Source organism: Pezoporus occidentalis, unplaced genomic scaffold (genome assembly GCF_034315485.1).
Source record: "Pezoporus occidentalis ecotype Australia unplaced genomic scaffold, CSIRO_AGI_Poc_V1 ctg16, whole genome shotgun sequence".
Classification (NCBI taxonomy): domain Eukaryota; kingdom Metazoa; phylum Chordata; class Aves; order Psittaciformes; family Psittacidae; genus Pezoporus; species Pezoporus occidentalis.
Window position 1 is genome coordinate 4,956,417 of NW_026913425.1, and position 14,887 is coordinate 4,971,303.

At 41.9% G+C, this 14,887-nt stretch overlaps 2 protein-coding genes across 6 annotated transcripts in view; one reads left to right on the forward strand and one right to left on the reverse strand.

Annotated features, from left to right (window-relative positions):
• Window positions 1-7,144, forward strand: part of CERT1 (ceramide transporter 1) — a 72,491-nt gene extending 65,347 nt beyond the window's left edge. For 3 of the 5 annotated variants that reach the window (XM_062612387.1, XM_062612388.1, XM_062612391.1), the window contains 3 exons: window positions 726-855; window positions 2,797-2,933; window positions 4,203-7,144. In XM_062612387.1, the coding sequence (XP_062468371.1) occupies window positions 726-855; window positions 2,797-2,924 (258 nt within the window). In that variant the 3' untranslated portion in view covers window positions 2,925-2,933; window positions 4,203-7,144. Of the gene's footprint in view, window positions 1-725; window positions 856-1,891; window positions 2,183-2,796; window positions 2,934-4,202 lie in introns of those variants that run through there. The other 2 variants (XM_062612389.1, XM_062612390.1) reach the window with 2 other exon arrangements.
• A 2,774-nt stretch (window positions 7,145-9,918) lies between these two features.
• On the reverse strand, window positions 9,919-10,957 carry MED18 (mediator complex subunit 18). Its single transcript, XM_062612436.1, has 2 exons — window positions 10,845-10,957; window positions 9,919-10,598 (listed from the first exon to the last, which is right to left on the reverse strand). Exons 1-2 carry the CDS (start codon window positions 10,915-10,917, stop codon window positions 10,045-10,047), a joined length of 627 nt encoding a protein of 208 aa, XP_062468420.1. The 5' UTR covers window positions 10,918-10,957; the 3' UTR covers window positions 9,919-10,044.
• Window positions 10,958-14,887: the final 3,930 nt, after the last annotated feature.

Below are 14,887 nucleotides of genomic sequence, written 5' to 3' on the forward strand. Positions count from 1 at the left end.
TACTTGGGAGGGAAGGGTTGGATATGCAGAAATTCAGTTTATTTAAACAATGACCTTATGAAAGCATTCTGAGACAAAAGCTTTATTGCCTTATCTCAAGAGTTGGCAGATCTAAGGTGCTGCAGCAGAATGGAAGCAAAATTTCTGGAGATCTGAAAACATTTTAAAGATTTCAGGTTATATTGTATGTATTCAAATCAATAACTCTTCCATATTGTCAGATACAGGAGTAGGCTTGTATAATTGTAATATGGGATCTGTTAAACCTCCATCTTAGAGAGATCTGCCTTTTAGTTCTGTCGGATAGTAGCAGTGATTGTTTTTTTTGGGAATATTTCTGTGCTGATTGCTATGTCACAGCCTGCTTACAAGGGAAAAGGTACTAACCAATATTTGTGAATACTAGAACATTATTCTTTAAATGTTTCTTTACTCATTTGTCAGAATAATTGAAGTAATTCACTTGTAATATGTATTAAGCAAACAGAAACCTGAGATTCAGGCAATTTGGTTTAGCCCTTTCCCTATTTACCATGTACCTTTCATTTTGCTCACATTCATGTTACATCCATTGTAGTGCTGGAATGCAAACTCTTGGAAACACAGCTTCTGGAGTGTCTGAGCCTTTACAGTAAATTAAAATCTTAGCAGTCAAGTACACTGAAACAAATTGAATTTGAAGCTTACAAATGTGGGGTTTTTTTGTTTTGTTTTGTTTCTGGCAGCTGAATAATCGCTGTGTCCGTGCCAAAATAAATATTGCTATGATTTGTCAGACATTAGTAAGCCCACCAGAGGGGAACAAGGAAATAAGCAGGGACAACATCCTATGCAAGATTACATATGTAGCTAATGGTAAGTCTAACGTTTTTCAGTATTACATGCATGATAGATGCTAATTCTGGGAAGCTGAATACTGGCAAAAAAGTTTGATTAAGTTTTCTGTTAAATTTATATATAGCATCACCCTTTTGGTCTTCATGTTCAGAAAGACTTGAATTAATGTGCTACATGAATCAGTGAATGGGATCATTCATTGTGTAGCATTCTAGGAGGAATAAATGGAAGTTGTGTAACCTAGTCCTGAGTACAGAACCTTGGGTGGAGGAGGGTGGGCAGAAGCATCTGCAACTGGGATGACTTTGGCATAGCTTTTAGTTTCAGTAATAGTATGTTTTTTTTCATATCCTTGATCCATCTTGCCAGGCTGAAAAGCTGCTGATAGCAAACATACATTTCTTACCCTCCATGTTAAGAAGGAGCAAATACATTTTGCATAAGGATGTTTGCAAGCTGCTGCTGTGGTTTAAGCCCAGCCGGTAACTCAGCACCACACTGAGTAAGCTGCCTCACTCACTGCTCCCCTTATTCTCCCCCACTCCTGGTGGGATGGGGAGGAGAATTGGAAGAATGTAAAACTCCACAGGTTGACATAAGAAAGTCCAGTAACCAAAGTATATTACAAAACTACTACTACTATCACTAATAATGATAAGAGAAATAACAAGGGGAGAGAATATAAAACTAAAAAGGGGAAAAGAAGCCAACAATAAACAGAAGTGATGCACAATACAATTGCTCACCACCTGCTGACTGACAGATACCCAGACCTGAGCAGTGATCTGGACCTTCTGGGTGACTCCCCGCCAAGTCATATTCTGGGCATGATGTGCTGTGGTATGGAATATCAGGTGTTCTTTATCTTCTCAATCCCAGCTTCTTGTGCCCCTCCTCACTGGCAGTGTATGGGAGACTGAGAAGTTACTCATCAGAGTAAGCATTACTTAGCAACAACTAAAACATTAGTGTGCTATGAGCATTGTTCTCAGACTAAAGCCAGAACACAGCACTGCACCAGCTAATAGGAAGGAGAAAAAATAACTGCTACAGCTGAATCCAGGACAGCTGTATAGTCTACTTTTTTAACTGATAGAATCCTTAGTATTGACTGAAAATTTGTCCAAGCCAAACTGTATTGTTACTGTACCCAGTATTTAGCAGTGTATTGTAGTACTGGAGCTACATACTTGTTAGCTGCTTTCCTGCAGCTATAAGACACTTGAAGAGTAGATCACATACTACTTTTAATCACCTATTACATGGCATGCTAAGGAATCAGTGCCTGAAAAATTGGTTTAATAAATCTTTGCCATATAGGAGTGATGTAGTTCATAGTAAATCCTGTACAAATACTATATGGTTTTAAACCCTTGGGTAAACTGGGGTGGAGTTTTTTGTTCTATTTAGAAGTTTCCTAATTACTTTAAAAAAATCATATTAATTGATAAATTCTAAACTGTGATTATATGGAAAGTGACAGCTTTTTCAGCAAAATACTTGCCCTATGATTTGAAGCATATTTTAGAATCAGTTTTTTTGTTTGAAGTGCTTTAAAAATAATTTGTAAGACATTGGCTGTGTAGCAGTTCTGCAGACAAATTCAGCAGTAAGTGAAAAATCAAGGCTGACTTCCGTTTTCTTTGAAATAAGAAGTAACTTGAATCTCTTGTTCTCCGTTTCCAAGAAATAGAAAATCATCTTCCATTTGGGCATTCCCCAAAGACTCACAACGCATAATGTTTAATGTTTTCTGAATAGTGGCATCATAGTCTTTAATATTAACAGTAGAAAGTGCTACAATACAAGCTTTAAGGGCACAGAAGAAAAGTGTGCTGATCATTCTTCTTTCCTGTTACTACTTCAGAAAGCGTTGCAGGAATAATGAACTTCAATTTTCTTTTCTAGCCTTTAGCAGATTTTCTGTATTTCAGTGTCTGTTTTCCTATCTGCTTCTAGTGAATCCAGGAGGATGGGCGCCAGCATCAGTTTTACGGGCAGTGGCAAAACGAGAATATCCAAAATTCTTGAAGCGTTTCACATCCTATGTGCAGGAGAAAACAGCAGGAAAGCCTATCTTATTCTAGTTTTAGCAGGTATACATTCCTTTCCATCATTCTTGAGTCACTGTTGTAAATTTAAGGCCAAACAGAAGTATGCAATCTAGAAATGTCTTGTCATGACTAGCATGAATTCAGTGCTTAGTTTTAATATATGTGTGAAATACATACCTACCTGATCTAGCTGAAGATGTCCCTGCTCATTGCAGGGGTGTTGAACTAGTTGACCTTTGAAGGTCCCTTCCAATCCAAACTATTACATGATTCTGTAATTCTATTTTTTTTAAACATTCATGTAACTCCTGTATTATTAGCATAGAAAATAAGAGCTGCACAAGCTATCAAGTATTAGTTTTTGTAGACTTTACTATTTATCTTACTAGTTTTGTATACGTGTCCAATTTATGTAGAAGTATAATGAATGATTATTTTTTCTCAGCTATCACAGACAATTTACAGTTCTGAAAAGAATATTTTGAAGTTTCTCTAGAGCCTTATGAGGTTTCAATATCTTAAATTTACTTTAAAATGTATATTTGATAGAATATTATGAAGGTCAAGGTATTCTTTTACACTGACAGAATAATTTTGATCTAGGATTTTTATTAATGGAATTTGACTGACAGACCAGTGTTGATTACTGGAGTATTTAAAAGGTTATGACTCAAATTTTTAGCCTTCCTGATGAGCCTAAGAAAGAAAAAGGATTTACAGATACTTTTAGTCAGTGGATGTATTTTAATGGTATAGGTGATTGAGCTAATCTAAAATGATTTTCACATTTAAACGTAATATGACATTAGTAGAGGATTTCTTGATCACTTCAGGGTCTGTCTCAACCTGTCAGACACAAGCCTTAGTGCTAAGTATGGCTTTGCTTAATTTTTGTTAGTATAGACTCTTAATGAAGTATGTATCGTGTTATTACTGTAGTGTTAAACCAGTCAAATTCCATTTGGTTGTTCTGATATTACAGCATGATCTGAAAATGAGTTTTTATCTCTTTTTTTCAATGCATGACACAGGGCACCTCTATTTTTGGTTCTATTTGTTATGTCAGATTCCAAAAGCCTTAGTCATCAGATTACTTCTGTAACAGGTTGCCCTGGAATGATTGATGTTTTCAATTGTATATTGTTAGAGAACTACTGTAGGTGAACCTTTAAAAATGCATGTTGTCATGAGCCAACAGTTCAAACGTGATTGTAGCAGTGTTAACGCTATTTAAGATGTTTAACAAGTTCTTGCTTTCCAATTAGCATTCAAGTGTTTCAGTGCTGTGTTTTTACCTTTGCTTACCTGCAGCAATTGGAACAAGACTGAGTGAGCATTCCGTGTTGGAGAAGTGACCATACATAGAGCACTCCATGCTGGAAGGAAGGATCTACAGTCTTTTTATGGCCCAAGTTCTAGGCTTTATATACTGAAGTGAAGAAGGTGTTGCAGCACCACGAAGCTGAATATTTAACACTAGCTCTCTCCTGCTAACTTTTCTTGCTGAATCAGTGTGCAATTATAAATACATGTATTGATAACATGTATATGGCTCTACTTTGATTTGCTTGCTTTAAAAGAGGAAGAATGCATACAGCTTTGAATCTCCAATGTTACTGCTTTAATTTTAAACAAGTTGCAGAATTTCACTGTCAACCTTCCTAAGATACTCACACAGTTTTTGTGCATGTCTAAAAAGCACAAAAGGCAAATGCACATATAGCATACTGTATGTGGTGTTTCTGGGGGGAGGGAGGGACTTCAGTAAGGCCTAGGTGACTTATTGATAGGTTTTGTTTTGCTTTGTATAATCACATTTCATTGCTGCTGGTTTCTATACTGAATCACCTTGTCACATAAAATGTCAGTTAATAACTGAGGGCTGTCAATATCCTTATGACTTTGCCTTTTCTATTGTCTTACTCTTATGACGATCTTTTGTTCTGAAGGAGTAAGAGCGTGAAAAGCTTTATTTTTTTTCAAGATATCTTTATATTTCTATTGTATTTTTTAGTTATATAATATGTGCTACAGAATTTTTGTTATTAAACACAATCCAGAAATATCTAGGAAGATTCCCTGTGAAATGGCAAGAGACTTGCCTGAGAGCTAGAAGTCATCTGTCCATGATGTATGTGGACTTTCTTGCATGATACCCAGGGCTTTCGTGAAGCTGTGAGAAGGTATACTATGATATTTATTGAAGTAATTTGGACTACATAGGACAATATTACCAGACTAGAATGAGGATGAGTACAATATTTTCAGATCCTGCATATGTTTTCCTCATCTTAATAAAGCCATGCTTTGAGGTTCATGTAGAAAATTATTTCCCTCTTGATCGAAACCCATCAGAGCTATAAGGATGCACAGTTCTTATCAGAAAGTTCCCTTTAGCTGCTGTGAGAATTTAAATGTCATATATTTGCCTGCCTTTGATTCTGGAGATACGCTTACTAGGAGAGGACTATGGCAGACTCGTACTGACTTTGAGGTCTCTCATCTGTGTCCAATAGTTGGAAACTCTTTAGAGACTGCTTGGCATTTCACTAACCTGTGTATCTTGAGAAAAAAGTTTTTTTTTTTCCTGGAGGAAAGCTGAAAGTCTTATTTCAAATAGTATGGTAGGTGCCTGAAAATATATATAATATAGTAACTTCAGATTTGGAAAAGATTAAGTGTGATCTGCACAGTGTTGAAAAACTTTGTTCATCTTCTCTGTAGAGAGGAAATCGTATATAACACGATTACACATGCATGCAGATTTCATGCTCCATAACTCTTCCCTTTTTATTTGCCTTTCTCTAATGGTGTGCATGGAATATGCCTTATTACAGAGTTACTCTGTTGATTTGAATATGTAGAAAAGTGCCTATATGGTAATGCTGGTAAGGCAAATAAGATGAACATTTGTGCAAGTTTACTGTATCATCAGTGAGCATTTTATATGGAGATGTAAAAAAAAAAAAAATCTTATACCTCAAATGTACTTCATCTTTTTACAATCAACCAAGCAATGGTACATTCCACCACAGCCACTGATGGGAACTTTAAAAAAAAAAAAAATAAATCAAAAATACAGAGTTTAAGTCCTGATTTGCCATTTCTGGTAATTGTTGGAACATGGGATGGGCAAGTTACTAATTTAATTGGATAGCTTTATTTTACAAAGGTATGGAAAGTTTACAAAGCAGTATATAAACCTATATCATTAGTTGCATTTGCACTAAATGTGATGTACTTTTGCGATATATTCTGTAAATAAAATTACACTGCAGATACTATTTGTAAAGAATACATTTTAATTTTAGATAAAAGGCACTGGTACTTCACTACAGCTAGCCCTGCCCAATCAGTTGTAAGAGGCTTCTCAAAGGTTAGGGAAGGAGTTGCAAGACTGAGAAATTGGTATTGACTGCTTTACAAACCAAATTTAAAAAATGCCATTGTCTGTAGGCCTCTCAGATTGTCTGTGTGTGAGTAGCCGTTAGATGCTTTATTCTGAAGGGGATCTTGCTTTCATCATTTTGTAAATTTGCACAGTCTCTGGAGCCCATCCATCTCTCTCTTCAGTCACTGCCACATATCTATGCACTATTGAGTTTACTTCTTCCTGTTAGTGGATGGGTAGTTTTCATACAGCTGTGGTGATCTTTGCAGAGGCAGTTCCCAACTCTGGGATGGATGAATTTTATAAACTGAACCAGTTTGAAGGGTTGGGAACACAGCAATCTTTTCTCCATCAGATCTCATTCTCTGAATACCTCTGTCCATTCAGAGAATTTGGATGTTACCTGATTAGATATGAAGGAAATAATCTGATATAACTTGTTTTGGGGATGAGGATGAGATGGCCGTTGTCATCTTGTCTGAGAATCTGGATATACTATTTTGACAAATTTGTCTGTGAAAAACATGATGCACTTTGGAAAAAAAAATAATTACAGTTTACTTAATTGGGCTGAGCTGGCTTACCTGAAGTTGTGCAGATTCTCTTTAATCAGATTGTCCACCTGTATTTTTGTCAAGTTGTACAGATAACGCTGTATTTGAATTGCCACTGTTCATCTACAGATTTAAAACATGAATCATATTTTTGAGTACCTTGAGTGTGTAGAGTGTTACTGTTCTATAATAGCTTTATGATCCTAATGGTAAGTTTTAAAAATTAAAAGAAGTTGGCTCTTCCATGTTACAATCAAATCTAAAACCAGTATTTAAAAGTGAAAAGTATTAAAAATTATGAAGAAAAATCCTGGTTTGTAGTTATTTTTAACTTCCAGTGCTTTGGAGAGACTGTGAAACACTATTTACCTTTTAACTTCTAGATAATGGTAGAGTTACATACAATATTATAATATATGGAAAACATTTAACAGGAAAGCAGTTTGCTTGTATTACTGATGTTACCAAGATGAAAACTTGAATGCCACCTTAGTTTATATATTAAAAAGCTTATTTTCTGCTAGCATGAGAAGCATGTTAAAAGATACTCCTGTACAGTATAGTCTTAATATAGAGCACTTCCAAAGTATTTCAGCTGTTGTCTTTGTACAGAATTAACAACATTATGGAAGTTTCCATGGGAAGAATGGAGATCCAGAACTGAGGAGTGCCAGAGGATACGTGTGGCTTTCTTCAAAGTATAAAGGTTTTTTAAGAACAGAGATGAGCTTCTGTAGAGCAAGCTTGCTTAACAGAAGAAATACCTGGCGCCTAAGGGATCAATAACTATCCTAGCTTTATTTGTTATGCAGGGATATCTACTTGTTACATAGTGATCAATAAAGTTGTAAATACCTTAGAAGTATTTAAGACAGGAGGAACAGTTTGAAATAACAGAAGGCAGTAGCTGCACAGAAAGTGCAACTTAAGCTCAGCTGCATCAGGCCTTGGGTAACACATTGCTGCAAACACAGAATCCTAAGGTAAGGCCTGCCCTTGAAGAATGCAGCTATTTTAGCTGTGAAAAGGAAATTAATAAAAAAAGATTAACATAAGTCACATTCTTGGTCCCATAAGCTGTGCATATAACTCAAAAATTACAGACTTTCCAGCAAGAAGGGGTCGAGCATTTCGAAGCTCTGTGCACACCATAGATACAATGAATGATAATTACTTAGGGTTATGCCATGTAACTTACCAGTGTATATTACTAATAGCATTGCTATTATCTTTAGTCTCCAGCTATAAAATCTAAGCTTTTTGCCTATCCCACATTGGCCTTTTTAGTCATCAGTGTGCTTGTAGTAAGCGTTGGTAAAGCCCTTCCCAAATCTTCGTTCACAAAGTCAAGCCTCGATGATGATGAAGCTTCATAGCAGAAGAAAAGTATTTCTTAGATAAAAGAAAGGGACATACTTTGAGCATTAGCTACCAGAAGGTGTCCATGTTTCCTCATGTCTTTATATGTGCAGGTACCTACCCTCTGAAAAGCTGGCAGGCAATGTTCAACCTTTCTGATCAATTGGACATGTTTCTGAAATTTCTTGTCATGAGAGACAAGCACCAGCTCGTGGAAGTCTGTGGCAAGCAACAACTAACCAGTGTTACAGCAGCAGGGTGTGACAACACCCCTGAGGATTCCCCCCTGCCATGGTGGGACTGCAACTGAGTCCCAAAGCAACCTGGCACATTCAGGTCCTCAGTACCCTGGGAAGTTGTGCCCTTCACGGTATGATGAGGAATTCAAACTTGGAGGCCTGGGACAGTGCACTCACTGTCTGATGAGGGTGAGTAACACCTGAGTATAAACAAAGGAATTACAGGTGTGTACAATCCAGCCTAGGTCACAAGTACTCACACAGGTTGGTCACCTCACTGCTTGTACCCTGCTGAAAATCGTCACTACATGTTCAACAATGGTGTTCTCCAGCCAGTGCTCCAGCACTCCCCTGTCCCCATGCCCTATACGCAGAGCCTGCATCAGTGGAACACCTGAGACACTGCACCTGGGAAGCCCCAACACACGTTATCTTGTCACTGCTTATCTTGTCCAAACTGCAGTGTTGAAAATCTAGCTGTGAAAAGGCTTTTTTTGAACTTTTGGAGGGAGTGGTCTTTGCCTTCAGTTGTTAAATGGGGAAGTTGTGTGATGCTAAAGGGTGGCAGTGTCTCCAATAGGCTGGTACATTTTAGTAATGCGTGGAATGGTTGCCTTCTGTGAAGAACTTGAGAAATTCAAATGGACTTCTTTGTTGCTTTTCACAAGCTTTTATTTTTCTTTTGTTTGAGCTGCATTTGAAAACTCTGGAACCTAATTCATGTATCATTAAAATACAGGGAGGGTAACCAACCAACCTAGTATGAACAGAGGTGTGCTAAACAAAATCATTACTAGTTCAATTCAGTTAGCAACTCTGTAATGCTCTTGTTTAATGTGCCAATTTTCAACATGCCTGTCAGGTGTGAGAAGTCTGATATTAAAAAGTACAGTTAATTTACTGCCTTCTCATTAACTAAGGCTGCAATACCAACTTCAGTGAAAAAGACTGAAGTGCTAAAAGATTTGAAAACCTCTAGCAATTGTAATATTGCTAAATCGTTTTCTAATTCTAACACTGGTTGTATCAGAAACAGTTTCACTATCATTTATCTTGTGTCCTAGCTGTTCATGTTACACATGCTGTTTATTTCTTTACTATCCTGTTGTGAACAGGTCTACACTTGCTCTTTGATACTGTGTAGGTTCCTGGGCTTCTGCTTGCATTAAACACCTACTGCACTAAGGGATACTAACTTCATGTATTACTTGAATGAAAAACTTTGCATGACCAGGCAAGATACATAAATGGTCCTTCAAAACAAAAATCAAAACAAAAAGCAGCACCAGGATGTGGGTACACAGAATGGTGAACTCAAGTCTGATGTTCTTGGACTGTTAGACAATTTGCTTCCTAACAGGTATCTCCCCAACAGAAGGAAGGAAAACTACCAATAATTAGCATTTACTGACGTTTTGAATAGCACTTATTTAAACTGTCCACTCTCATTCACATCCACAAGTGAAGGAAAAACACCCAGTAACTGAAACTGACAGGCAGTCCTTTATTCCCTTCCTCCCATTTTGATTTGCCCTCAAAAGGCATCTCAGAAAAACAGCCCTCCTCAGGAACACTAGCAAATCCAATGCCTTAACTGCCCCACTTTTCAATCACATCAGCCTTTTGGGGTCAATTTTTTCCAGGTGCACTAGAGGCTTCAGTTGCTCAGCAAAGTTCCTCATATCATCAGAAACAATATCCTGTCCGGCTGGCGCAACCACGTTGAGCTCCACCAGGTACGAGAGGGAGAGCGGCTCGATGCTGTCTGTGTTTCCTGGCATTAGGATACGGAAGATCTTGTACACCATGATCTTCATAATGCCCTTGCGGAACACGTGCCCCTTGGCCACAAACTCGTGGTCCATGCGGAAGCCCATCTCCACCAGGAAGTCCGTCAGGTTGTCCGAAGTGGCGATGTCTACGCAGTTGCGAACCAGTGCGTGGCGGCTCTTGTCGCCGATCTCTGGCTGGCCCAGGTACCGCAAATGCCAGGGCATGCCGCTCTTGTCCATGGATCGCCGCGCCCGCAGCACGAAGGGGCTGGCCTGCTGCCCCTTCAGCAGGAACACCATCTCGTGGTCCAGGAAGGTCTCCGGCTCCATGTTGTCGCAGAGGCCACGCAGCCGGTGCAGCAGGCTCTCCAAGCACTGGTCCAACACGCTTCCTGCGGCGGGCCCACAGCGCCTCCGTTACCCCGACCCTGCTCTCCTCCCCCCGTCCGGCAGAGCGAGGCTCCCCCTGCAGCGTGTGCCGCCGCGGGCCCCGTGCCCGCCCGCCTCCCCAAGCACCGCTCACGGCCGGGACCGCCCCTCGGCTCACGCGGAGCGGCCTGGCAGCGCGGCAGGCAGGCCTGGCCGCCGGACGCTTTCCTGGGCGGCGGGAGGGAGCTGCCCGGCCGCCCGCCGCTTACCTTGGAGCAGGTACTCCATCATGTTGATGGTGCCGCCCGACACAGGCATCATGGTCACTGGAGGCGCCTCCATGGTGCCGGACGGGCCGCGAGCAACCGACCGGAGCAAAGGCGGCAGGAGTTGTGCTAACGCGGCACCAGCGCCATCTGGCGGCCTGGAGGTGCCGCTCGGATCTGGAGGGGAGGCCCGGGCCGCGCCTCCCGCCCTGTGAGGACACCGCCCCTCGGCGCCGGCAGCCCAGGCTCCTGCCGCGGCACAGCCCGGGAAAGGCGGGCCCGCACAGGCTGATGTGAAACCTGTGCCGGGAGCAGCCCCGTGTGTCACCCGACAGAGGGCCGGCAGCAGCGGGGCCGGGCGGGGCGGCTGCGAGGTACCTGCGGCAGCGCGGGCAGCAAACTGATGTCAGGGGGCGGGGAGAGAACGGCAGCGGAGCTGGGGAAGGGCCTGGAGCACAAGTGTGATGGGGAGCGGCTGAGGGAGCTGCTGAGGGGTGTTTAGTCTGGAGAAGGCTCAGGGGCGACCTCATTGCTCTCTGCAACTACGTGGAAGGAGGTTGTGAGGTGTAGTGAGGTGGGGGTTGATCTCTCCTTCCAGGTAACAGGACAAGAGGTAACGGCCTCAAGCTGAGCCAGGGAAGGTTTACGATGGATGTTAGGAACAATTTATTCACGGAGAGGGTGCTCAGGCATTGGAACAGGCTGCGCAGGGAGATGGTGGAATCACCGTCTCTGGAAGTGTTCAGAAACCGTGTAGATGAGGCCCTCAGTGATGTGGTTTAGTGTTGGTTGATGCGCGGATTGACTCCACGGCTCGTTAAAGTTGTAAAGTAGGTATGCTTTTTATTCAGCGCTGAGACGCACGGGGATAATTCCTCAAAGTCATGCGTGCCTCAGTGTTGTTTCCCTCTACATTTATTCTCTAAAGTTATATATATTCATAAGGTTGCACAACACGCCTATACATATTCATGTCCTATCCCCGCTTCGTATTATAATGAGCTAGAAGGTCCTCTGTGCCTGCGCAGTGCCCCCTCTGGTCATGGGCAGGGGTCTCAAGATGAAGTAAATGAGTCTTCCTCCTGTGGGTAGGGGTCTTCAAGATGAAGTAAATGAGTCTTCCTCTTCTTGCAGTTTTCACCTTTCAGTCTTTACATATGGCCTTAGGGTTTGGTCGGTATACCAGCCATAAACCATCTGCTTCTCCCCCTTATCAGTAGATTCAGGGGTCTGCTTTTCCTTATCAATAGCTGCTTATCAATAGGACCAGGTGCCTTTGTTCTGCTTAGCAGGCATTTACAACAGACAATACTTCTGTTTAAGCAAGCAAATTCCTCTAACCCCCATGTACAACCCCCCCTGTACAACCCCCTTGTACAACCCCTCTGTACAACCCCTTGTATAACCCCCCCTGTACATTGGTCAACTCTCTGCATCATGGTCTTGACAGTGCTGCAGTAATGGTTGGATTTGATGATCTTAAAGGTGTTTTCCAACCTAGTGATTCTATGATTCAGAAAGGCAGAAATCCACCATGAGGTTTCTCATCTGTACGCAATGGGTTTTGCACTATTTCTAGATGGAAAAGCCTCTCTTTAAAAGAAGTATCAGAAAGATCCAGTATGTGTGGGTTAAAATTGGTCCTGCAGGTCTCCAAACCTGACTTACAAAGTCAGTTTTCCTTAGCAGTCTTTGTAACAAGCCTTCAAGCCACACAGACAGCAGACAGTGTGTTTTCATTGCCTTTATCGGTGTCTCTAGACAGTGGTGGTGTTCTGCCTCCAGCACATAAATCATGTAAATATCAGCAAATGAAGAACTGCTTAAGTGTGCTCTCCCAGGGCGGTGGTAACTTGTTTCATCCCATATATACCCATGAAGTGGAACAGGGGTGACTTCAGTCCAGGAGGGACCTCAGTGCTGGTGAAGCTGGAGCTGCTGCCACAGTGGTTGCGTATTGCACGTACTTCCCCGATGACAGGTAAGAGGCCTGTGTTGAAATAAAGCAACAAACTAATAAACAAATGGTTTGGGTAAAGGTTTATAAGCTCCATTGTGCTCCTGAGAGCAGAACAGTTGGTTATCTCTTGTATGCAGATCAGTGTGGTCATGACGCAGTTAGAACAAAAGAATACGCACTGAGAAAAATAGCTAGGAAAAGCAAAAATGAGTTAAAAATGCCCTCTAGATTTTTACAAGGGATCGTTTCTGAGATTTCACTTATGTCTGTGGTGATAAACTTTATCTCTTCTGCCCAGATGAGGTGTGTGGTAACGTTAACTACAAATGCCTAAAACCCCCAAGGAGGATATTTACTTTCACATTTTGAAATGCAGGTTGGTTTAAATTCCACAGTTGCAGTTACCTCAGGTAGTTCTGCCCCACAGTCTGAAGAGACACACCATAATGTAATGCAGAAAAGCCCATTATAGAATCACAGTCACAGAATGGTTTGGGTTCAAAGGGACATTTTGAGCTCATCTAGTCCAAACCCCTGCCATAGGCAGGAACATCTCTCACTAGATCTGGTTGCTCAAGGTTCCATCCAGCCTGGCCTTGAACACTTCCAAACCTGGAGGGCTGTGAAAAGTAGGTGAATGAAAGTGGTGCCTCATCCACCACCAGCATCTCCAAAACCCCTGACCTGTGGTGTAAAGGACAGCAAGGATTCAGTCCTGCAGCTGCTGAGCTGCATGTCACCTCGGCTTGGCAGCTCTGTAGTGGGCCTCCACACCTTGAAGGTGTTTTAAAAAGAACCTTGTCCTGCAGTTGCTGAAGCTAAGGTGCAGGAGATGCCAAAGGCACTTGGTCAGACAGATGGAGGAGGTGGAGAAGAAGAGGGGTAGGAATGGAGAGGAAACATGCTGTTCGCAGCCACCTACCTAAGCTCTGCTCAACTCCATTTCAAACCTTTCCTACACGCCTGGCTGTGTCAGTGTCTTCAGTTCATCAGTAGCAGTCATTTTTCTCCTTCTTAGTAGCTGGTGCAGTGCTGTGTTTTTGACTTTCAGCCTGGGAACAGCGCTGATAACACCGATGTTTTTAGTTGTTACTCAGTAATGTTTACTCCAACCAAGGACCTTCTGAGTCTCATGCTCTGCCAGGGAGGAGGGGAAGCCAGGAGGAAGCAGAGACAGGACACCTGACCCAAACTAACCAAAGGGGTATTCTGTACCACAGCACGTCATGCCTGGTACAGAAAGTGAGGGGAGTCACCTGGAAGAGCTAGATCACTGCTTGGGTAGGGCTGGGTATCGGTTGGTGGGTGCTGAGCAACTGTATCCTCTCCCCTTTTTATCTCTCTTCTCATTATTATTATTGGTGGTAGCAGGTGTTATATCTTAGTTACTTAGTTACTGGACTGTTCTTATCTCAACCCGTGCGAGTTACATTCTTTCCATTCTCCTCCCCATCCCTCTGGGAGCAGGGGGAGGAAGAAGCAGGGAAGTGAGCGAGCAGCTGAGTGGTTCTGAGTTCCCGGGTGGGCTTAAGGCATGACAGTTCTTTCTGGCACCCAGCGTGGGGCATGAAAGGTTGAGATAATGACAGATCTGACTAGAGTGTCTCTAATCGTATTTGTGATAAGCATTTATTGCTTCGGATTAATAGTCACTCTTCATAATGCTCATTTATTGGCTCTCAAAGTTCTTGCTGTTGATCTCAGAGTTTCAGCATGTCATACCTTACTGACAGCCAGTATTTGATGGTTTGGTGTTTATTGGCTGGGAGGCTTAGGCTAAGGTTCTTGTTTTGTTGTACATTATGGTAATGACTTGTAATACAATAGACTCATTGATCATGAAACTGATCTGGCTTGCATTCCCAGTGTGGTCACCACCTCTATACTTTTGGTGGTATGTAATAGAAGTGTATAACAATTATAGATCTTTTTTCCCCTCCTAGGGTCATCAACCTGTGAAGGAGACATTCCCTTACCTTCCCAGCCCCTTGCTCCTCCTCCTGTGTGGCCCCCGGCTTTGTCCCCTCATCCAGGGATGTCCCTTGGCAGCTCTGGAGCCAGGCTGGATCCAGCGAGTCCAGTCTCT